This window comes from Magnolia sinica, chromosome 5 (assembly GCF_029962835.1).
Source record: "Magnolia sinica isolate HGM2019 chromosome 5, MsV1, whole genome shotgun sequence".
Taxonomy (NCBI): domain Eukaryota; kingdom Viridiplantae; phylum Streptophyta; class Magnoliopsida; order Magnoliales; family Magnoliaceae; genus Magnolia; species Magnolia sinica.
Genome location: NC_080577.1, coordinates 104,578,503 through 104,603,672, shown reverse-complemented (window position 1 = coordinate 104,603,672; position 25,170 = coordinate 104,578,503). Strand labels below are relative to the sequence as shown.

The following is a 25,170-nucleotide window of genomic DNA, read 5'->3' as shown; positions in this document are numbered from 1 at the left end:
AGATTAGCTCGGAAATGGCTGATTTGGAAGTGGCAACAACTGTGGAAGAGATTTTCTCTGATTATTTTTTCGAAGTTTGCCTGCTTCACTTATAGTTTGCTATCATTTTCCCCCATGCCCAAGCGGTAAAATGGCAGTTAATAAAAAGATGGCCACAGGATTCAATGGCAGCATTGCAGCAGACGCAAATAGTATCCCAGATGATCCCTTCCTTGCAAGAAAGTCTTTACTATTAACCTCATTTCCGAAGACAAGCAATGCCACAGTTGAATTTTTTGGGATGTTACCTTTGAACCATATGTACTACACCCAAGGGATTGTTTGCTGATGAGCTTGAAGAGTACTGATTTCAGACTTTAGATTAGGGCCTGTTTGGTTTTCTGGCTCGAGTGTAATTACCTGGTAAATGAGTAATCATTATTTACCAAGGTAATTACCTGCATCTTTCCCAATGCTGACTTGACCAGTTACTTTTTAAGCACTTAAATCGAGGAATTTGTAAAATTAATATGGGGCCAACCATAATGTGTATGGCTTATCCACACCGCCCATTCGTTATGCCAAATGAATTTAAGGCATGAGCCCAAAAATTAGGCAAATCCAAAGGTCAAGTGGACCACACCACACGAAATTATGAGAATTGAATGCTTACCATTAAAAACTTCTTGAGACCCTTAGAAATTTTAGATCAGGCTTATATTTATATTTTTCACTTATCCATGTCCATGTGACCATATGAACGGGTTAGATGGTGAATAAACCTCAATGTGGGCCCAGTAAAAGAATCAACTTTCAACGGTGGACAAATTAAGTCCATTGTTTCCTTTCATGTGGGCCAATCGAACATTAGATCTTCCTAATTTTTTCGGATCAAGCCTCAAAATATTCTAATAAAACAGATGGACGACACGGATATATTATATACATTATGGTGGGGCCCATGGATTTAAGTCAACATTTTTGGACCGGTTTTCTAGGTGAAATTACTCACTCATTCCAAACAAGTGAAAAAATGTAATAATTACTTCTTTACAGTGATTTACCTGGATTATGGAAAACCAAACAGGCCCTTAAACTCTCCCAATTTATCGGTTGTCCAAACAATCTTGTCTGTCAAATCTACTAATGGAAGTTTGATGCTTTGAATAGCGTTCCAGATTCCTAATGCTGAATTTGAGTTTGACAGAGGGTTTATCCACTGCCTGTTTCTATGATTGTGCTAACATATGTATCTGTGCCAATATGAAGATCATACATGCTGAGGTTGCCGTTTCTGTCAGTTTGCCTCCTGAAATCCAGTGTTCTAACCAGACTCATGCTTTTTCACCATTTCTGATTAGGTATCATAATTAAATTTGTTAAACATTTTTTGGACAAAAAATAATCCATGGTTGTCACACAAACTTTCTTTGGCACCATAACGTCCCCCCTAAGATAGCCGCTTTCAGATGGCTTGTTGGCAGTAAAAAGGTTTTAACTATTGATAATGTCCGCAAAAAGGTTAATGATTCTTCCGAATGTTTGTCTTCTTTGTATGGGTGATGAGGAGACTGCTGATCATCTTTTCATTCATTGTTCCTTCGTGGGGAAAATCTGGCTGGATATTCTGGGCCGTTTTCAGATGCTTTGTACTTTCCCGATGTCCGTTGGAGAGCTTTTGCTAGCTTGGCAGGGGGTGGGCACTGAAAAGTTGAGGAAATTGCTGTGGAGAATGACCTTGCTTGTGGTTTGGTGGGCTGTTTGGGAGGAAAGAAACGCAAGGTGCTTTAGAAATGAAAGGAAATCTGCAGAGGGAACCTTTCAAAGGGTTAGATCTGTCCTAGTTGAATGGGCTTCTTGCGTGCCTAAGCTTAAAGGGTGCAATCTTCTCTTTCTTGGGATGTAATCGGGTTGCCTTCTTGGCGCCCCCATTTTATTTTCTTACTGTTCCTGTTTTCTCTTCTTTTAATAATAGCCCGTTATCTTTCAAAGGAAAAAAAGATATAATATTGTCCACTTGTGATTTTATCATCCAAACTATTTATTCATTCATAAAAGTTTTATAAGACTACAAATGGATGAAAGAGGGTCAATAAAAGCCTAAATAGCCCATCACCTGATTAATAAATCAACCATATGTTTCTAACCAGGGAAGCAACCTGAGGGCTTGTTCTTGGCCATCCAACATCCACCTGATGTGAGATTGTAGTCTTCTTTTTTATTTTTTTGAAGATGAAAGAGGGACAATAAAAGCCTAAATAGCCCATCACCTGATTAATAAATCAACTATATGTTTCTAATCAGGGAAGCAACTTGAGGGCTTGTTCTTGACCATCCAACATCCATCAGATATGAGATTGTAGTCTTCTTTTTTAATTTTTAATTTTTTTGAAGATTGAACTTTATCAAAAGGAGCCAAAGGCAACCCAAAAGACTAAGAAAAAAAGAAACAAAAGGGAAAGCAAGAAACGAAAACAAATTAATGAAGGACCTAGCTAGGTATATAACACAAACGAAAGAAAACAAACCAAACTAAGACCTAACCGACTATACACCTCAGACTAACTATACACCTCATACTGACCCCAAAAGTCAAGCCTTACAATGCAAAGAGGGAAGAAATAGAACAACAATCAGATATCTGAAGACAAAGCGACAGATATCCGAAGACAAAGCGACTCGTCCGCTACATTACAAAAGATCGAATTATCCACCATAGAGAAAGGAGAAGAAAGACCTTAGATGCAACAATTGCTCCTTTCTCTCCAAATAGCTCAAAGAACTGCCAAAATAGCTAGACGCCAGATAGCCTTGAGATCTTTTTTGACACCACCCCCATGCCACACAAATAGTAAGTCAACAACCGCACTTGGCCCAGGAAGTGTGAAATCTAGCTAAGATGGAGGACCACACCCCTTAAGAAAAGGGCAAGTGAAGGAAGAGGTGATTTATATACTTTACATTGCCCAAAAAGAGTAAGCAGACGTTGGGGAGCACCATATTGTGGCATTGCAGGTTGTCCACAGTGAGGATTTTTCCCTTGCAAGAAGCCAAATGAAACCTGCAACTTTCAGCGGACCTCCATTCGACCAAACAAATGAGGGGAAAGCAAGATTTGGAGCTGGGGCCGGGCCCCTAAGAAGCATGAAGAGCAACCTAGTTGAGAAGCAACTCTAGTGAGATAGCTACTAGGATTAAGAGTCTTCCATGTGTGGAGAAGGTCAAATTCCCCCAAGGAGCTTCAGAAGGTCCAAATTTTCCTCCAGCTCCATCTTAGACAAAGATATTCTGCAAGGAGGGCACCACACCCTAGACCCTTCATTAGAGAAACAATTAGCATCTGACGAGGATAGGTTCGAAGCAACCTTGGCTAAATTGGGGAAAAGCGAATGGAGAGGCCTGTAGAGATCCACTGGTCTAGTCATCTAGCATTAGAGTAATGAGAGAATCGAGGATACAATGATCTATTAAGTGTATGAATCCAAGGTTTGATGTTAACAATGAAATTGATTAGCAATTGAGAGCTAAAACCTCTCCATAGAGGATAGGGTATGAGTATGACACTAACTAGGTAACTAGAAGTACCTTGCTTATTTCCTATGGACATGGTACTTCATGGCATATTTGGTGAGCATAGGCTAATGGTGAAAACTTCAAATTATTATTATTATTATTATTATTTTTATTTTTAAATGGTAAAGCCGGAAAAACAATTGGAGTAAGAGGGGAAGCCGGATGGTGAGATTCTTTTATCCCTAAGATCAGCTTAATTTGGAGTGATTATTGAAAGTTTGGTTTTTCCCTTCCACAAAAAGACCACACTGCCAAAGTGGGCAGATGCTAGAGGCCCTACACTTTATGCCAATCTCTCTCCATCCCAAACAAGGACAAGGTCGTCTACCACACTGGACATTACCTATTGACTGTCGACAAATTTAAGAAAATCCCTCCACTTCCTAGAGGTAATCTCGCAATGGATGAGAAGATGGTCAGCAGTTTCTGCATCCCAAATGCACATAATGTACCCATCTTTGATCAACATCATCCTTATCCTCAAGCTGTCAATGGTAAGAATCTTTTGTGCTACTAGCCATCCAAAAACGCTTACCCATGTGGGCCCCAGGAAGCTTCAAATCTGACTAATCGATGTCCGAACATCACTTGCACTTGCGTCAACAAGGAAGCAATAGGATTTTATTGAGGATGCCCCTACTGGGTTCAATTTCCATTGGCGTGTATCCTCCAAAATGAGAGAACAGATAAAGTTCCCAAGTTTGCTGGAAAGGGAGACGAACTCTTTTATCTCCTCTTTCCTCGAGTTCTCCTGAAACGATGAGATTATACCATCTCACTTCCCATCATGCTGAAGCATTGAGCAATCATGCCTTATTGATTAGAAGAGATAATAAACTTTGGGCTACTCAAGTGAAAACATAGAATTCCACACTAAGCATCTTTCGAGAATATTATTCTGACCCCCATATTGACCTAAAAAACCACCCCATTCATAAATTCACCCTCACTACTCATAATTGCCTTCCATAGTCTAGAAGCCTCATTTATTGAAGACAGGCAGTCGACCACCCACCCGCATGGGCCTCGTATTTTTTAGGACTGATATGCTTTTGGAGGTTGTTCTCCTTCAATCCAATTCCCCATAACTATTTGTCCAATGGCGTTTGATTCATAACTTTAAGATTCTTAATCTTAGGCTTCTTTATTCTATTAATTACATTGACTAGGCATTTTGGAAAGATACATGAGGTAAATTGGCAGTGGATAACGTTGCTTTGATGAGAGTGATCAGGTTGATCAGGGATAAATGCCGCTCTTCCATGTTGAAAGCTTGTGATCCATCCTTTCAATCACCACATCCTATATAGGCTCTACCAGTTTTGCTAGACAATGGAAGACCGAGATACGACGACGAGAGGTTTCCATCCGTGTAGCCAATCTTCGACACTAAGGCCCAAACCCCTTCCTTTCGTATACAAAGACCAATAAGCCCACTCTTAACATATTGATTTTTCGACCAGGAAAAAGGCTTTGAAACATCTCAACACCATTTTCAAATTGGCAATCTGATTGTGTTGGCTTTGCAGAAAAGGAATTGCATCATCTGCTGCAATTTCCATTCTGACTCAACTTGAAATTGTTAAAAAGTCCTCTTTCAGTAGCCATATTGATCATTCAACTCAAGGCTTTTGCAATAATTGAAACTCATGCAAGACGGATGGCCTAGCCTAGAATGATGCAATGATATCATCAATGGATTAGCTAGAACAATTTAAAGCACAAAATAATGCTAATCAATTACAAGCTTAATGAATTCAAGTATTTAACTATGTTCAACTTCAAGACTAAATCACAACCCGTCAGTTAGATCTTATAAAACATGATTAGATAGGATATATGGAAGGTAGGACTTCCATAAGGAATTGATCTAATTCTAAAGGGAATCTCTTGGTTTGTCAAGGGTTTTAAAAACTAAGGTTTTGAGATTTGGAGAGTTTGAAAAAATTAGGGGATTTTGGGGAAATTAGGATTATGGTTTTAGAGGGTTTAGACGTGGTGTGTTTAGGGTGAAGGTTTTAGGGATTTAGGGTTAGGGTTTTTAGGAAACTAGGGTTGGGAGAAAGAAGAACAAGGATGGATGTGGGGATTGTTTGTTGAATCACACCAAATTGCTTTAATCACGAGAAAGAAGAACAAGGATGGATGTTGGGATTGTTTGTTGAATCACACCAAATTGCTTTAATCACAAGAAAGAAGAACAAGGATGGATGTTGGGATTGTTTGTTGAATCACATCAAATTGCTTCAATCACAGGAGGTTTACTTCATTACAAAGCAAAGAGAAAGATATATATCTATATATATATATATATATTTCATATGCAATAATGACGAGGGTGGGGACGTCCAAGCCTTATATAGTCTTAGGAAATACTTTTTACAAAAAGATATATATATATATATATATATATATATATATATATATATTTCATATGCAATAACAGCGAGGGTGTGGACTTCCAAGCCTTATATAGTCTCAGGAAATACTTTTTACAAAAAGATGCTCTTAGATAAAAAGTTTCACATAAAGACACTCAATAAAATAAAATTTGTTCCTAACTCCCTTAACAAAAATATAAGCTAAACAAAAAAAATAACAAATATATAAACAACCAAATAAACTAAACTATTTCGTGGTCCACGATAAAGATGTCCAATGACGATGATCCAAAGGTCGGAATGGTCCGACCAGTGTATTAAATAGTGCCATGCTACCAGGGTTGTAGCGTACGCTACAACTACAACGTGTAGCATAGGTAGTGTACGCTACATTGCACAGTTTTTTTTTATTTTAAAAGTTTTATGTATGTAAAATGGTGTAAAACTCATTTTATAAGGAAATCTTATAATGTAAAATTGAAACCAAAATTGCTTTATTGTTTTTAACTTAAAACAATGGTGATTTCTTTATTAAAACATGTGTCGAACTCACAACATAAAGATAACTTAAAAACTTCAAAGAAAAGAGTTCAAAAGAGGGTTTTCAAAAACCCCTCTTTCAAACCCTAGCCTCCAACGCAACTATTCATTCGCTTCTGTGAATCTGTCGATGCAGAAGGCCATTGAAGGCGATTTTTTGGCTGATCATTAGAGCCTATAAGATAGTCTATTTGCTGTATTTTGAAGAACATTGGAGCTGAAACGAAGGAGAAATCAAATTTCCCCCTTTCCCCATCCATACGGCTACGAAGTTGCAAATTTCAGATTTTTGATTAATTAAATCTCTTCTTCAACCTGCTATAGATATGTTCTTGCCCCTTAATGAGTTCCTTTTCATTTAGAATGAATATTTATTACTTATTTTAGTTTTTTTTTTTCATTTCAAAGTGCCGGTTATCATGCGATATTTGTAGGATAAGGTTGGTATGCAAATTTTTATTTTATTTTCTTTTCTTTTTTGGGTTGGTGGTAGGCATTGTTTTCTATGGTGTAGCCCACGTGGGGCCCACTGTAGGTTATGTGTGGGTGTGGATATGCATTGTTTTCTATGGGTGGATGTGCATTGTTTTCTATGGTGTGACCCAAGTGGTTTGCTTAGAAAGTTGTTGATGTGATTTATATATGTGGATTAGCTTTTGATAAATGATAATTAATAACTTGCCTGAACATGCTTATACTTGAATTTTTTAAAGTCTTTTTATATTTTTTCCTTACTATTTATTATATTTTTCTATTTTAAATTTAAAAATAAAAGTATTGTCTAGCTTACACTGCACGCTACGTATTTACACTACACACTACGTATTTACGCGACATGCTATAGAGGGCTGAACGATATGCCACACGCTACCGCTATTTAAAACACCGTGTCCAACCAAGTATCCCACATGCATCCTCTCAGTGTAGGGCCTCCGAAGATGCATAATCATGCATGTGGGGTCTTTAACGGGCTAGGCACTTGAATTGGGCCCACGGGGCCCCATGTATGCATGACCTACCCGTAAAGAAACGGGAGCTTTCCTCCTCCTCTGGAGTTGAATTGGGCCTATGGGGCCCTGTGTATGCATCACCTAGCCATAAAGAAATGGGAGCTCTCTTCCTCTGGTATACTCTGACTGGTGCTCGGATGTCCTCATTAGAAACTTGAATGTTGATAGGAGATCTCCTTGATGAAGTTCCCTAGACCCCTGAGAAAAGGGGCTCCATTTATAAGAATAATGGACACACATTCCGGCATCACCTATCTCTATTTAAACCCCAAAGCCCATTCAACAAAGTAGATAGTGAAGAAAAGCCCACCTGTTGAGATCATACTCTTTCTCCACATCAAGTTAACAAATGAGACCTGCCTTTCCTTACTTCTATCTAGAATGAATGCATTCGTGGGCAGTCAACTCCATGTCCGTTATATTCTTGCTGTAGGGGAAAGCCCCTGAGATTTGGAGATTCCCCCTCCCAAAACTACTTGGGAGTCTTTTAGCTAGAACTTTTGCCTGGATCATATGGGTTGCCAATGAGGCTAATTGGCCTAAGATCCTCAGATGGGACACCCCTTCTTGGGAATAAGCGTTATGAACGAAGCTCCTAGCCCTTGGAAAGCCTACCTTTCAAGTCGAACTTTGAAATGAATTCTAATGAGATGGTTTAACTCTTCCCAGAATATCTGAAGAATGTGATCGGAGAACCATGTGGGCCAGGAGCTTAGTCTATCTTTTCTTGAGAAATATCCATTTTCAAATATTTTCTACTTACACAATTGATATTTTTACATCAATTTATATGTTAATAATATCACGTAAATCTTGTTGGTTGTATGTCGAGTTTCCCAAGGCTGCATGTTTGAGGCCAACATGTGTCCATGTTTGAGTCAGGTTTTCTGGGCAGCTGGGATAAGGCTAGTCATCATCGTCATTGTCACAGCCTTATCCCAACAATTTGAGGTTGGCTTTGTGACTCATGTTTCACAAATCATTCTTATATGAAGTCCCATCCTCAATAAGAGATAACACTGATTTTATTCAAGGAGAAAAAGGATACACTAGAAGGGGATCGAGGTGCCAATTACAATAGAAGGGAGGAGCAACATGATTTTAGCTTACTATCAGACAACTTGTTTGCTTCTCTCTGCCAACATGGGAAAACGAAATCTTTATCCTCGATGCAAGAAGCCAAATTTCATCGACAATAAAAGGTAGCCTCCACAGATCTGGTTGACATTTGAACATCCAATTATTTGCGTTGAATAAGTTGCCTTGCACTATTTCTAGCCTTGAGGGTTCCACAATAAGAAGTCTGAACCCTTATTTGAGAACAGGAGCCTCCCCACTTTTGAAGCATCGCTAATCCAGCCTGACTGGATAAAGTGAAAATAATATTGGAGAGCAAGAGCGACCCCACTTTTGCTTGTATTCATGCAACACTCCCTCTATGCTGCATGGTCCAATGTTTCCTCTCAAGAACCATCAAAATTGAGTCATGCCACAGTTTTCTGTGTGATGCGTTGCGATTCACCACAAATAACCAATTAAATTGAGGGTCCCTTGCCGAAATCCCCCAAAACTCTGGGTGGAGATAAGCCCTTCTAGATGCACCATTTGATACGCTCCGCAACTGTCTGTAGAGTTGCTTTAGAATTATTAAAGATTCTATTGCTAATTCTCTCCTTCCATATCCTTGAACAAAGAACCAAGGGGAGCATACTCCAGACGATTGTCCTCTCACTTTGAAAGGTTCTATACCCCAACTTACAAATACTTTACCAAGGGATTCTTGAAATACCCACACGATATTGAAAAGGTTGAGAAAATATTTCCACATCTTCTAGGCTGCTATGCAGTGATGCTAAGTCCACTAATCCCATAGATACCTTTCACCACCTCAATCAAGTCCTTTCAGGTCTTACCTTCTCCCTCTTTAAGCTCCTTCAATCCTAGTCAAAGTTTCATTATGAGGTCTATCTTTGGTTTCATTAGCAAGTGGCTGAACCATTTAATTGGCCCACTGTCATTTATATCACATTTGATTTTTTATTTTTTTTAAAAGAAATTAATTTGATGTCTTATGCTAGCTATTTGAAGTTATCTTTGGGGTTTGTGCTGCTTATTTTATTCTAAAGTTTTATGCATCATAAATTGGTATCATGGTGAATGGAGTTGTGAGCCCTCTTGCTCTTCCTTGAGATAGTGGCCTTTGATGATTGTTAAATGTTCTTTACTTGTTAAACCAAGTGTGTTGTAATTTGCAGACCAAGGCAGAGAAAGAAGAGCATCTTTCAATGATTAAACACGGACATCTGGACATTATTGTTGGAACTCATGCGCTTCTTGGGAGTCGGGTGGTTTATAATAATCTTGGTCTTCTTGTTGTTGATGAGGAACAGGTTTGCCTTCTTTTAGCCCCTCTTATTTTCCATGTAATGAGTCATGTCCTCATGAAACCTGCTATGTCGTGAATAGTTGTCTGGTGATTAGAAAGCCAAGTGACTAAAAGTTAAAACATTGTAATTAAACATATGCTCATGTCACCTGAGAAAATGCAAGCATACTCGTTCCTTTTATGATTTCATATTTTACTGAATATTTTACTAAATCAATAGTTCTTCAATTTTCCTGACATAATTGTCATATTTTTTCTACCAATCCATGCCCCTGATAAATAGCCAAGTCCTGAATTCAGAAATTGGCAAGAAGATCCTTATCTCCCTATAAATGAAAAAAATAAATCCAAATCTTGTGATTTCATATTTTCCTGAATAATTTTTGACATGTATACTGCTACTGAGAATGCAATAATGAGTCCCTCATAATTAGGGCAGGCAATGGATATCCATTTACCTGATTACCTGACATATCCAATACAAGAAAATTGGATTTGGTTAAGGGATTTGTACCTGATTTAAAAATTACCCGAATATCTGACTTCTGAGTGGGTATCCTGATGCAGGATGAAAGTTTTCTAAGCTAGTATGATAAGTGAGATCAACTTCCAGATTAATACAATTAAATCAAGCATAAAAAAAACATGTATTCTAGCACGAATCAGGAAAATCAGATTTAACTAGCTAGATTCCAACCAAAGTTATCAACATACAATGCATAATCAATATAAAACTCCGAAAGAATGGTCCCTACGAGATGTGGAAATCCCATTCTAGCATAGGATTGTCCCAACACTCAAATAGATTTATGATTTCAAGTTTTGCACTCAATTTGGGGCCGAGGGTTCAAAATAAGAAACCTAGGGTCAGTATTTGGGGCCGAGGGCTCAAAATAAGAAACCTAGGGCTAGGATTTGGGGAAGATTAGGTTTATGTTTTTTTTTTTTTTTTTCTTTTTCTTTGGTGGGGAATGAAATAGGGGTTTGTTAAGAAGGTTTCATGAGGGAAACGAAGGGGAAAAAGTGGGGAAAGTTGCTGCCCACGTGGGCACCCTTGCACGTTCGCATGTGTGTGCGTGCGTACAGTCATGGGGATGGGCCGTGCAGCTGGATTTTGAAGGGGTTTTATTGGGTTTGGTAGAAGAAAGAAGGAAGAAAGGAAGAAAGGAAAGAAGGATCCAAGTCTTGGATGGGAGGAGAAGGACAAAAGGGAAAAATGATGAGAAATATCTCTAAGGAAGAAGGAAGAATGATAAATGAGGACTGAAGAACTTGGATCTTCACCTGCACATCCCATGCATGGAAGAGGTGGAAGAAGAAAGAGTTCTCTCTCTCTCTCTAAATATGGGCTAGGGTCTGGCCCCCCCCCAAATGAAGGGTCTCAACACCTAGGTCATCACCCTCATAAATGTACTCGGAGCATTAGTCAAACCAAAAGGCATGACCAACCACTCGTAAAACCTATACGTAGTCTTGAAGGCAGTCTTTGAGTCATCTCCTGGGCGAATACGTATTTGGTGGTACCCACTCTTGAGGTCGATTTTTGAAAAGATCGTGGCACCGGCCATCATATCTAACATGTCGTCAAGACGCAGTATAGAAAACTGATACTTCACTGTAATCTTATTCATGGCGCGACTGTCCACACACATGCACAATGTGCCATCTTTCTTAGGCGTGCAAAGGGCGGGCACAATGCATAGACTTGTACTCTCCTGGATGAATCCTTTTCTAAGGAGCTCATCTACTTGCTTCTTCAACTTCGCGTGCTCCATAGGATTCATTCGATAGTGAGAAAGGTTCGGTAGAGTCGATCCAGGGACCAAATCTATGGCATGTTGTATGTTCCTCATGGGTGGAAGCTCGTCTCGCAAATCATCAGGAAAAACATTTTTAAACTCCTCGAAAATCGGACTCACCTCACGTGGCAACCCTATGCTAACCTGGGTTGTAACCTTTTTAGCTACCAGGGCGTACACCGCCCAATCTGCCTTAGTCTCTTTCTCAAACTCTTTAACATTTATGATATGTAGAGGCTTAGGGTGGGATTTCCTTGATACTTTAGGATTGCTTTTCTGAACGTCTTCCTTTTTCGGGGTGCTCGTGAGTGGAAGGGATAAACTTGATCTTTTTGCCGTCATGTATGACTGAACAAGTATTTGATCGATCGATTATTGTCACATCACGATCGAATAGCCAGGGCCTACCCAAGATGATATGGCCTACGTCTATAGGTAACACATTGCACCAAAGCCTGTCCTTATAAGATCCAAACTCGATAGGAATTTGACACTGCTGGGAAACCGGAAGCAACGTCTTATCTACCCAAGAAACTCTATAGGGCTTAGGATGTGGACTAGCTTTCAATCCTAAGTGATCTAAGGTGCTAGTGGAGATCACATTCGAACAACTTTCACTATCTATGATTACTTTGCAGTTTTTCTCTCCACACTTGGTGTAAGTATAGAAAATTGTACTCCTGCACCAATCATCATTACCCTTAGCCTGTGCTGGGGCACATCTGACAATTGCAAGTGATATTGTCTCAAATTCCTCCACTTCTTCATCACTAGCACCTTCGACGGGCTTGTGCACTTCCTCTTTCATACTCACCTTGTTCTTCATCATCTGCCTCTCTGATAATAAGTGCCTTACCGCGCTCTCTTGTGGGGCAATGGTGCACAAAGTGGCCTTATCCTTGGCACTTGAAATATTGGGTGTGCTCATTAGCCGTAGACTGGTACTAATCAACTCTTTTCCCTTGACATATCTATGACTGGGTTGTGTACCAGTGAGGGCCTTGGTTTGATTACTAATACCTGGCCTGACTCCGTGAGGAGTGGGCATAGTATTCGTATCAAGTCGCCTCGCGAACTAGCGTTTAACGTACTGCTCCAGTTCTTGCATCATCTATAGGCATGCTCTAAGGTACTTACATTGTGAGGAATGGGCTCACGTTGAAGCTCGGATCGGAGGCCCATTCTAAATCAAGATAAGGTCATGGAGGGTTCCTCTTGGACGTTACATCACATCATATACTCGTCAAACTTTGCAATGTAATACTCATGGGCATTGTTCCTTGCCGAAGGGACTGCCACTGATCCAAGAGCTTCTAGCGTTAGGAAAGTGGAAGGTACTTCTCCTTCATGACCTCTTTCATCTCGGCCTAGAGCACAACTGGCTCTTCCCTGCGCCTTCCCATGGTACGCTCAACGTTGGTTTAAAACAATTTCGCTTGACCCACTAACTTCATCTTAGAGAATGTAACTTGGCGTTGTTCAGACATGTTAGACCACTTAAAGAATTGGTCCATGTCTGCTAGCCAGTCCAAGAACACTTTGGGGTCCAGGAGACCATCAAAACTAGGAGTGTCAACTTTTACACTCTTCATCATCCTCTCCTCAGGTTCATAGTGGTCCTGGAGCTTTCTGCGGGGTGGTTGGGCACGCACCCCTCCACGGCCTACTCCTTGACCTTGGTACCTTACACATCCTCTAACAAGCTCTTCCCTATCAGGTGCACCTTCAACTTGTTCCTCAGCTTGAGAATGGTGATCTTTTCCCAATGTTGGGGTTAGCCTGATGGGATGCTTCCAGGTTACTTGCGGTAAGTTGGGTGGCAGTGGTCCGCTGGTGGTTCTTAATATTTGCGAGGCGACGATTGATGTTTTCAATGGCCTTGACAAGCCATTCCATGTTCATTGTGGGGGATAGACCAAAACGACAACCTGTGCGAGTGTGCATACACCAAGAACTCTACTAGACACGACCCCAAGGACTACTTGACAAAGATGAAGACTGTGATGACAAGAAATAACTCTTATGTCTAGACACTACAATATGATGCACCTACGCTCTATGTATGATGAAATTGAATGCTCTAACTGAATGGACAGCCTTGTGACACTTCTAATAATGCAAAAAACTGAAAATTCAGCAATAAGGAACTTTAAAAGTCACCAAATCTGGAAATTCCAGCAATATGGGAGTTGTAAAATACCAAGTCAGAAAATTCAACAACTTATCTAGGGTTTATATCCTCTATTATGAACTAGGGAACTAGATGGGACACTAAACCTACACTAGGCCTAGGCTCTGATACCAAAATTGATGCAGGATGAAAGTTTTCTAAGCTAGTGTGATAAGTAAGATCAACTTACAGATTAATATAATTAAATCAAGTATAAGAAAAAAACATGTATTCTACCACGAATAAGGAAAATCAGATTTAACCAGCTAGATTCCAACCAAAGTTATCAACCCACAATGCATAATCAATATAAAACTATGAAAGAATGGTCCCTATGAGATGTGGAAATCCCGTTCTAGCATAGGATTGTACCAACACTCAAACAGATTTATGATTTCAAGTTTTGGACTCAATTTGGGGCTGAGGGCTCAAAATAGGAAACTTAGGATTAGGATTTGCGGAAGATTAGGGTCGGTTGTTTCTTTTTTTTCTTTTTTTTTTTTTTTTTGTGGGGTATGAAATAGGAATTTGTTAAGAAAGTTTCATGAGGGAAACAAAGAGGAAAGAGTGGGGAAAGTGGCTGCCTACGTGGACATCCTTGCACGTCCACACGTGCGCACATGTGTACGGTCACGAGGATGGGTTGTACAGCTGGGTTTTGAAGGGGTTTGGTGTTTGGTTGGGTTTAAGAGATGAAAGGAGGAAGAAAGGAAGAAAAGGAAAGAAGGATCTAAGGCTTGGATGGGAGGAGAAGGACAAAAGGGAAAAAGGATGAGAAATTCCTCTGTGGAAGAAGGAAGAAAGATAAATGAGGATCACCCTCTCGGCTTCACCCGTTCTCTTAAATCCCTGGAGAGCTTGGATCTTCACCTACACATCCTATACATCGAAGAGGAAGAAGAAAGTTCTCTCTCTCTCTCTCTCTCTCTCTCTCTCTCTCTCTCCCTCGCTCTCTTTTCCTTCTCAAAATATGGGCTAGGGTCTGCACGTCCACTCCCTCTCTTATTTATATTCTCAAAAAGGAAAAAATTACAATAATGCCATTAGCAAGGTATTCCGTAATGGTAATGGTGGCCGTAACGGCGACCACCATTACCTTTACGATATGGGGCATAACGGCTGTGTCCCGTAATGTTGATTAAAAAGTATGAAAAACCTATATATGTCCCATAACAGATCATTACGAGGCCATTATGGCCTTTATAGGGGATGTAATGTGCCGTTAACGGCTATTATAGGTTATTTTTTTCCATAACGGTTGTTACGACTGTTACGACCTTGAAACGTGTAACGGTTGCCACTGTTACCTTTACGTAACGGCCTTTACGGCCCCATAACGGCCTTTATGGCACACCATGGCCATTAGTTCTTAAAAAAATTGTGCAAACTCTAAAATAAGAAATCTAGATCATCAAACCCTAATCCAATCCATCAATCATGTCCAAAATAATGTAAAACTAAAAATGCCTATAACTAGTGACTCATGTGGTCCAAAATCTGAGTAGACCAACGGTCCGATGTCCCGTAGATAATGATTTGACGATCGGATGGGTCAACGATCGCAATCCAATGGATGAATACTCTGATTGCAACCCTCATGCATCTTTCTAGTATGAGGTCTTTTAGATGTGCGAACCATGCATGTGGGGTCTTGAAAGTGGCCTGTTGGGCCCCATATAAATGCCATCCATCCATGACAAAACTGGGGCTGCCGTCTGGGCCCTTCTCCTCCTCTAGTAGATCCTATATGATGGCCCGATGTCCACATCATATCCATTAACCCGATTACCCAAGGGTGTGTTAGTCATTTACCCAACTGATAATATTTTTATCTAAAATATTTTTTCAAAGATGCAATTTTATTAAGGCCAAGAGCCAAGAAGAAGAAGAAGAAAGAAACGACAAGAACAGAAACAGAAAGACAACACATGAGAGAAAAATTGATACAGGACCAAGGAACAACCCATGACCCACTCATAACCCCCAACCCAACCTACAATCAAGGCACCCATTCCTTAATGTACAAGAGAACCTAATTCAGGACCCCCTCAGTAGACCCACTCTGATTTCCGAAACGATGACTATTCCTTTTCATCCAAATGCACCCAAAAACAACAAGCAAACTAACCCTCCATCTAGGCTTGCCCAGATATCCACCCCCTCCAGCATGCCAGGAACAGAACAAACTGTCAATGGAACTAGCGTCATCCAAGGGATGGACGCAGATCAAAGGATGCCAGACCAAATAATTTTGGAGAACAAGCAGTAGATGAATAAGTGATCGACAAATTCTTCGGCCTTGAGGCAGGCATTCAGCGGAATCGTTGATCGCTTCTGAAGATTATTAATGGTAAGGATCTTGTTTCTCCTCTCTAGCCAAATAGAAGGAGTTACTTTGGGGGGAGCCTTACATGACCGTATTGGAGTAATAGTGATAGATTGGATGGAAAGAAATGCTAAGCTGGAAAGTGTTTGGCCCATACTACATCTACAATGAGGCCCATCATATCCAATGTTGTCAAATTCGTTTATTATATCGCATACCATAATAAGGGTTGAAAATTGAATCACAAGTCATATCATAAATCATAAGATTTTTATTTTTACTTTTTTTTTTTTAATGATTTTCTTAAAAAATTGAAGAAAAATCTCAAAAATCTGAATAAATCACAAAAAATATCAACTCATCAATCATTCATTTCCCATCAATATGCACCTAGTAATACCATATCGTTTTAGTGTTAGAGGATTCTTGTCATTCCTTTATTTTTTCGTCTTTTAAGAAATTTATCATTGAAAAACAAACAAGAATCCTTTAATAATTTATGTTTTTCTTATCTTTCTTTGAGTGTTGTTGGAAAATGCAGCATTTGCTTATGTAGACTGAAGAAAGTTTGATTTCTAACCATCATTACCACAATATAGGTGAACATGATCGCAACCAGCCACACAAACATTCCGAATGAGTTATACATCAATTTGGTGTTTCAACCAGTAAAGAAGTAAAAAATCTTAGTTTTTCAGCCAGTTAAGAAGTAAGAAATCTTAAGAAAATGTAACACGATTTAACATTGAAGAAAATATCTATCATTTAATCTCTTATAAAGAACAAAATAAAATAATTGACCTCTTCTAAACGATTCTTAAAGCCCCCACCAATTTAAAAACATAAAATGAAAGCCATGCAGAGCTTAAAATAGAAGATAACAAGTATAGTTTGAATCGTAAACTGTAGGATTCAAATCATAGAATTGTTGGGTTCATATAAAAAGGGATTTTGCTTAAGATTTGACTCAAATCGTGAATTGCAAACTGTAGATTTTTGACAACTATGATCATATCAAATTCTGATCATGGGTCTTGGAATCTTGGGTCACACTTGTAGAAAAGGATGCATTAGGCCATGGTGCAAGTCATAATTATGCCACTGTTTATGATTTATGATTGGCATGCCCTATTTCATTGAGAATGCCTGATTTCCCATTCTCTGGGTTCTTGGCTTGACAGAGATTTGGCGTCAAACAGAAGGAGAAGATTGCTTCATTCAAGACTTCAGTTGACGTTCTCACTCTTTCTGCAACACCTATACCAAGAACTCTGTACTTGGCGTTGACCGGGTTCCGTGATGCTAGGTAATGGCTTCTTATGGATTTGAATGTGAAGTTTGTCCATTGCCACCCAAGTCACTTAGTCACCAATAACTATAGTAAGTGATGGTGGTTGATCACTTGATATAATTGATGAAATAATACTTGCACCAATCCATTTTCAGAATGACTAAATTGCCACTGGTGAGTTTTGCTATGCCCATACACACCTCTCCATATCCACCTCAACAAGTGGACTTTATTTGCCAACCTGGTACGCATGCGGGACATTTGAGCTATGAATCAGATGGGCATCGGGCCGGTCCACTCTAGGTGGGACTTCCATTGAATGTGGATTGCATCGGCAGTTTTGCTTTAAACCATCCAATGTTTTTCTTCATGTATGACCCACCTAATGAGTTGACTGGCCTGATTTTGGGTCACTTCATCTACACTACAGGGATATCCTAGATGCTCCAGGTTGGCATGTTTTGCCATATGTAGGGATGTGTGAGGGCTTAGAAAGGCTGCTGTCGGTTTATTTTAAATAAGGACCATTAGAACCCTATTGCAACGTGTGCTTTTCTTCAATTGACTCTCAAGCTTAAGTGATTGTTTGGAGCATGAGGGGTTGTTGCACAAGTATGCATGTCAACAAATTGTTCTGTTGATGTGGTATATTCTTTCTTGGATGTTCACCACTACCTTCTTTGTTAAGGTGTTAGTTTTCTGAATATGTTTACTTCTTGCAAAGTTAACTGGGTGATATGCCTAAAGACATGGGTGGAGGTAGTAAGAAAAGGCTTAATGACCTATGGTCTAACTGACGTTATGGTCCTTGATAGAGTGGAATGGTGGAGCATGATTCGTGTAGTTGACGCCAATTAGTTGAGGTAAGGCTTAGATGATGGTAATGAAGGTTGACTAGGTGAATGATAGGTCTACAGTTAAAAAAACAGAAAACAAGATCGGGTAAGGATTAAGTACTAATTTTGTTCTCTAATATTTTCTGTAAAAGCCAACTTAGGCATACCTTTTGTGGGAGAACAAAATATGTTAGACTGAGGGTAGTTTGATCATCTATCAATTATAAACTTTTTAATCTTATAATTTAATTCTGCATAAGCTGTGCATCACATATTCTTCTAGAGCTCTATCACAACATTGTTAATGTCAACTTAGGCATATTTGCATGGTCTTGAAATTGCCATTGTGTGACTTTTGTGATCGCTATTCTAGGCCTAAACATGTTAAACTGAGTGCAGTTTGGTCATCTATCAATATAAACTTTTAATTTCATAATTTTATGTTGCCTAAACTGTCTATCACAGATTCTTCTAGAGAGTTATCACATAACATTTTATATTACAGACCTTTCACTCTATGATGGCTGCATATGCTTGGCTTCTCAAGCATGGAGACCTACTTAAGATTGGCCTTGCTAATTCTAATCTTCCCTGTTGGTTAACTCTATTTCACTTACATATGTTGGTTCACAAGCCTGCCTACTGTTGCATGGCAAGGATCACATCATGCTTGCATATGGGTGCATTCAGATGCAATCGTTTCATGTTCCTGACTAGATCTAGAGTCTGGTGGGAACATACGAAGGATCACTCCTAAAAACTTCTTCCTCTATATCTTTTACCTTTTTAGTTATTTAGGTGCCACCAAATTGTTACATGTCCTATGTTATCACTCTCAAAATATGCTTGGGACATGCCATGTCCATATCTACTCCAACATATATACTGTGAGTCTGTAAATGGGTGATACGTTTTCTATATAGTTAGATCACTGCAAATTCCATTATTTATAATGTTCTTCAGCCATTTTCCTATTGTCAAACTTTTTCTTTTCCTTGATTATGTCTATCTTCTTTTTGTAGCTGTAATTACCCATTGGACCTTCAAATTTTGAATCTTTCCTAATAATTGTCTTCTTTTTTCCAGTTTAATTTCTACACCACCTCCAGAAAGAGTCCCTATAAAAACTTATCTTTCATCTTATAGTGAGGAAAAAGTCTTATCAGCAATAAAGTTTGAGCTCGATCGTGGTGGACAAGTTTTCTATGTACTGCCTCGTATAAAAGGTAACCAAGTACTGGACATTTGCATGGACACATTTCTTCATTCAGCCCAGCTCTTTAGCGTTTCTTTGCCAAGTCAAAATGTTTTGTTCTAAATTCGTAACTTGTTATGTTAATCTTCGTGTCATACCAATTGGGGCCTGTTTAGATTGCGAATTACATCAGTAGTTCGATGTAAAGCCTCTATCATTACGATTTTACAGTGTTTGTTTAAATATGTAATTTGGCCGCCAAATGCAGATGTAATAGAGAGGGACAGGTAAAGAAATTTGTAATCATTACAATTTTACATTGTAATGTAGTAGAAATCTCTTATCCAAAACAAGGGAATCAGTGTATTTTCCTTGTTGATTTGACATTTCAGTAATGTAAAAGTATCATCATTATTATTCTACCAGGCCTATCCAAACACAAGAATTGTCGGTCAAATTACCTATTTTCAGGACATAGGTATTGTAATTTGTAATCATTGCACTTTTACACTGCAATCCTGATGTAATTTGCAATCCAAACAGGCCCTTATATTCTTTATTGGGAATATAATATTGAAAGGAGTTAAAGTAAGGGGCCATTTGCGACTTCCAGGGAAACTACACTGATATAAAATACCATCTGACAGTTGCAACTATTAATGCCATGTCTTCACAATTAGCTGACTTTGTGGGATAAAGTGAAGTGGAAAATATTGAACTAGAAGCTAAATATTATTCCCCAGTGATTTTTCTGACAGCTAATATATGCGTGCATGCACCTGTTTGTTGCATGGGTGCCAGTGGGGTGGGCTTTTACATATATATATACAAGTGCGCCTATTTATTATTTGCAGCATCTTATTCTGAGAACTAGCTTAGCTTTCATATTTTCTTCACTTGTTCTCATTGGAAAGGACTAGCGGAAATAGAACTTCTGGAACTAATTGTGTTAAGGTGAACTTACGTTTCATTGGCATGCATAGGGTTTGCAAATTCTTGTTATCCAGTCATTTACGGGGTTTTCTCTATGTTTATTTCTTCAGTCATTCTGATCTTACAGGACTTGAAGAAGTGCTGGAATTTCTTGAGCAGTCATTTCCGGATGTTGCAATTGCAATTGCTCATGGAAAGGTGGTTTCTTGGTTTATTTGATACATTATTTAAATGGTTTATCCTTAATTATTTTCTTTATTTCATTTAAAGTTACATATACTCCATCTTTGCTTGAGTATGTATCTAATAGTCTGCTTGCATTGGTTAGATAATAGTGAGAGGTTCTTATATATGCTATATTTTTTTCTTAATTGTGTCGTAGCATATATGATTAAAGTGCACATTTTGGAAATCTCTGCAATTTGTTAGCTACCTCTAGAAGAAAGCAATATGTAAATATGGTCGAGAAGTGGAGATATGCCTCTGTAGTATTGTGTGATTGCCTCTTGCCTCTGAAACTAGGAAATTTTCATAAGACAGCTTCTCTTTTTTTTTTTTTTTTTTTTTCTTTTATTAAATAGACAAGCTAAATCTCTTCAAGCAGTTGTGGGAAGGACAACATTGCCAAAAAAAAAAAAAAAACAAAAACTAGGCTAACCTGTGATTTAGATGGGACACACAAAAGGAAACAATTTGGAGGGATGTCCAACGGTGATTTTTACAGGGTCCACCGTGATGATTATAAGAAATCCACTCCAACCATTTGATTCCACAAAAATCAAGACAATTCATGATTTAGGTGGGTCACACTGAGGGAAACAGCTTGGAGGGTTGGCATCTCCATGTACATTGTTTCCAATCGTATGGTCCACTCGAATCACAAATGCGGCTGGTTTTTTATACCTATGTCTAAAATTAGGTTGCGCAACTAGTGATCAGATTGGATTTTCGGAAACACAACAAGTTAGGGCCAATCTAGTATCTGGTTTTTGAGAGCATAATTCCCTTCTACATCGGCGGAAAGCTGGAGCTTCCGGTTCCTCCTAAATCTCCTCATGGAGGGCAATTTCGACTTCTCATCCTCCATCTGTACAGTAAGAGGAACGTTTTGGTAAGTATAGAGAGTCTGGGCATGTTATGGGAATATCACATACTCCTTGGAATTTTCGGGTAAAAACCCCTATTAAGTATAACTTTTTTTTTTCTCTGTGTGTGTGCAATATTTTGATTCCTACGTGCATCTTTTAACATTTCCTGACGTTTCACTGAAAATTCTACCTTTTTCCCAATGTTTCCTTTAGACAGCGATATTTTTTGTGTATTGGCGATGTCGATACATGTTTCCGTATCCCCAATCATTGATACATGTGACGATGCCAATACTCTCGACACTGGTTCCACCGTAATTCATGTATTCCATCCAACTCGTTCGGCTGGTTGCTCCACCATGAAAATGGGACACCCCAAAAATCAGGCTAATCCCACCATTAGGTGGCCCACCACGTGAATTTGGAATCTTTTTTGGGGTGGTTGTCCATTGTTTTCAATTTGATGATTGCATTAGCCTTTTTTTTTCCCTCTTTGGAGCATCCAATACTTATGGAGTGCCTTGATGGACAGGCTGGATACCATTTATATATAACAGTGGGCCTCACATGCAGGCAAAATGAACTCCTCAGATGAGGGTGTTTTTGTCATTTGGTACAAATTCCTCTAACCTCTCTAATGGAGGGGAGGTATAAACAATAATCCAAAACCGGGGGGGTGGGGGGTGGGGAGGGGTTTACAATTGTTATAAAACAGAGGGTAGGCGAAAAACAAACTGCTCGTATCTCATACTAATATCCTTTAAATCTAGTTTATTTTATAGTGCTTGTAGAAACAGTTGACATTTGGAAATCTGAACTACCGATTATCCTTCTCAACTTTTTAAGTCTTTCATCACTAGCTTGGTGATTACATCATTTATGTATTCTGATGACATGACATTATGTATACTTTTGGCAGCAATATTCAAAGCAGCTAGAAGAAACCATGGAGAGGTTTGCTCAAGGAGAAACAAAGATACTTATATGCACAAATATAGTTGAAAGTGGGCTTGACATTCAAAATGCTAACACTATAATAGTTCAAGATGTTCACCAATTTGGGCTTGCACAGTTGTATCAGGTGATGATTTTGCTTTATTTGTATCATCACATTTATATAGTTTTTGAAGAGTCCTGTTGATTTTTGGGGGCAAAAAGAGTCCGTCTTAGCTGTGAAGTACATGTGTAGAAGTGAGGTTTTCAGATATGCAACCTTTCCTATTAAGATTTTATAATTATGTTGGAGGATGTTTTTATCCACAACAAAACAGTTAGGCGGGGCATCACATATTGAGTAGACTTACACTGATGACTCCATGCTTGACATTATGGTACGTGCTTTTATCTTGGGTCATATTTGACCAATAGTAATGGCTAACAATAATTTGATTTGGTTCTTAGAACAATTGTCTGCGGAAGAAGGTTTTGCCTTTGGGCCATCAAATAAATACCAGTATATTGTTCAAGCTTACCCTTAATATCAATGTTCGCAGCAGCCCCATTCACTGACCTGGCAATCAGGCTGCTCTATAAGGCAGCAAGAGAAGTATAAAAGTCTAGGAGAGGAGGATTAAAATAAGCAAGATGGTTGAAAAAATTTAGAGAATGGGCACATCAGAAATCAGTCATACATGTTGGAACATTTATTTGTTATGTAGGGGTTTAGCTGTAAACCTGCAATGTAGAGTCTTATGTGTAATTTTATATTTATTTGGGGTTATGATGTAATTTGTAAATAGGGGAAACGCTACATACAAACGGAATAAGAAAAAGAGGTTGCTCATGTTTTTGAGCTCTCTGAACTTTTCCTCCTTTCTCATCCCTCTCTCTCTACAACTTCTATAAAAATTACTTGGTATCGGAGCTTTGTTCGATCGATTTTACGTGATTTTGAGGATCTATACTAGAAGAAGGATCGAGGCCTGAAGGATTTCTGACGCAGGGGGAATTATGAGCATTTTTTCATAAATTTATGGATTCGTTTGGTATACTTTTTATTATCATAATGGATTTTACCATTTTTTTTGGAAAATGGCCCCAAATCGTCAATTTCTCAGATTTCTTCTGAATCGGTGGTTTTTAATCCTTGGGATCCACTCATTATGGACTGTTTTTTTATGATCTATCAAGGAATGTTGTCCTTATGTAGATTTGAGACGTTTTTTTTTTTTTTTTAAAAATTTTATAGCAAAAAGGTGGTCCGGCTGGACCTTTTTTTTTTTGGAGGTCTAGCGTATACACTGGATCTGAGTGTATCTCCCTGCTGCTGGTTTTGCTCATACTACTTCAATTTTCAATTACCTCCACAAAATTTAATGGAAACAATTTTCTTTTGTGGTCCCGGGCTGTCTGCATGTATGTTATTGACAAGGAGAAACTTGGATTTCTTACTGGCACATCCAAGAGGCCGTCTACTTCTCAATCTTGTGATTCATCACAATCGTCACAGATTGATGCGTGGGATTCCTCAAATGCTATTGTTATGGATTGGATCCGCAACTCTTTGGAACTGGGTATTGCCTCTTCCTATTTCTTCTATGATTCTGTTGCCGATCTGTGGAAATCCCTCAATGAGACATATGGGACCATATCTAACGAGCCTTGTATATTGTAGTTGACCACTGAACTCTATTCTCTCACCCAAGAGAATTTGTTAGTTACTGAATATTTTGGTGCACTAAAGAGTCGTTGGGAAGAACCAAGTCATCTGTGACCCTTGAGTGAGCTTCAAGATGGCCGCAGTGCAGAGATTGTGAGGATACAGGAAGATAAAACAAAAACATATAAATTTTTGGCTGGATTGAACAGTGAATATGAGGCCCTTAGGACCCAACTTGTTGCTACAACTCCATTTCCCTCTCTTTAGGCAGCATATTCCATTGTTCATACTGAGGTGGTTCGCGGGCGGGTGATGTTAGCACCCGCTACTACTTAGGAGAGGACTGCATTTACCTCCACCATTGTCCCATCTTTCTTGGCCATTATATCAACTGGACGTTAAGAATGCCTTCCTTCATGGAGATCTGACTGAAGAAGTTTATATGGATCTTCCCCCTAGGATTCAGGCTTTCAGCTGAAGGGAGAGACTGGGAAAGTGTGTTAGCTGAAAAAGGCTCTTTATGGCCTCAAACAATCTCTAAGAGCTTGGTTTGCCTGGTTCAGTTCTGTTGTCCTCTCATTTGGCTTTAAGCAACGCCAATCGGATCATACTGTTTTTGTTCACACTCAGCAAGAGAGTCGAACCATTATACTCGTTTATGTGGATGATATAATTGCCACCGAAGATGATTTGGACACTGGAGATGATTTGGACGTTATGGAACTTGTCAAACAGATGTCGAGTAAGGAATTTGAAATTAAGGACCTTGGTCCTCTTCGATACGTATTAGGGTTTGAAGTTGCCCATTCATCCAGGGGTATCTTTATATCTCAGAGAAAATACACTCTAGACTTGCTAAATGAGACTGACAAGCTTGGTACTCGCCCTGCCTCATCTCCTATGGATTAAAAGCATTTTTTACATGAATCTGAGGGTGATAGTCTGACAAACCCTGGCATGTATCAAAGATTGGTTGGGAAGCTGATCTACTTAACTATTACAAGGCCACATATCACTCAGGCTGTGAGTGTTGTTAGCAGGTTCATGCATTCGCCGAAATCGTC

The 25,170-nt window shown here is 39.0% G+C and overlaps 1 protein-coding gene across 2 annotated transcripts in view; it reads left to right on the top strand.

The window, feature by feature from the left end:
* The window catches only part of LOC131246530 (ATP-dependent DNA helicase At3g02060, chloroplastic), a 54,938-nt gene that overhangs the window by 8,253 nt on the left and 21,515 nt on the right, over window positions 1-25,170 (top strand). For both annotated transcript variants that reach the window (XM_058246747.1, XM_058246748.1), the window contains exons 4-8: window positions 9,739-9,873; window positions 17,346-17,470; window positions 19,378-19,517; window positions 20,547-20,617; window positions 22,427-22,588. In XM_058246747.1, coding sequence (XP_058102730.1) covers window positions 9,739-9,873; window positions 17,346-17,470; window positions 19,378-19,517; window positions 20,547-20,617; window positions 22,427-22,588 — 633 coding nt within the window. The remainder of the gene's footprint in view (window positions 1-9,738; window positions 9,874-17,345; window positions 17,471-19,377; window positions 19,518-20,546; window positions 20,618-22,426; window positions 22,589-25,170) is intronic.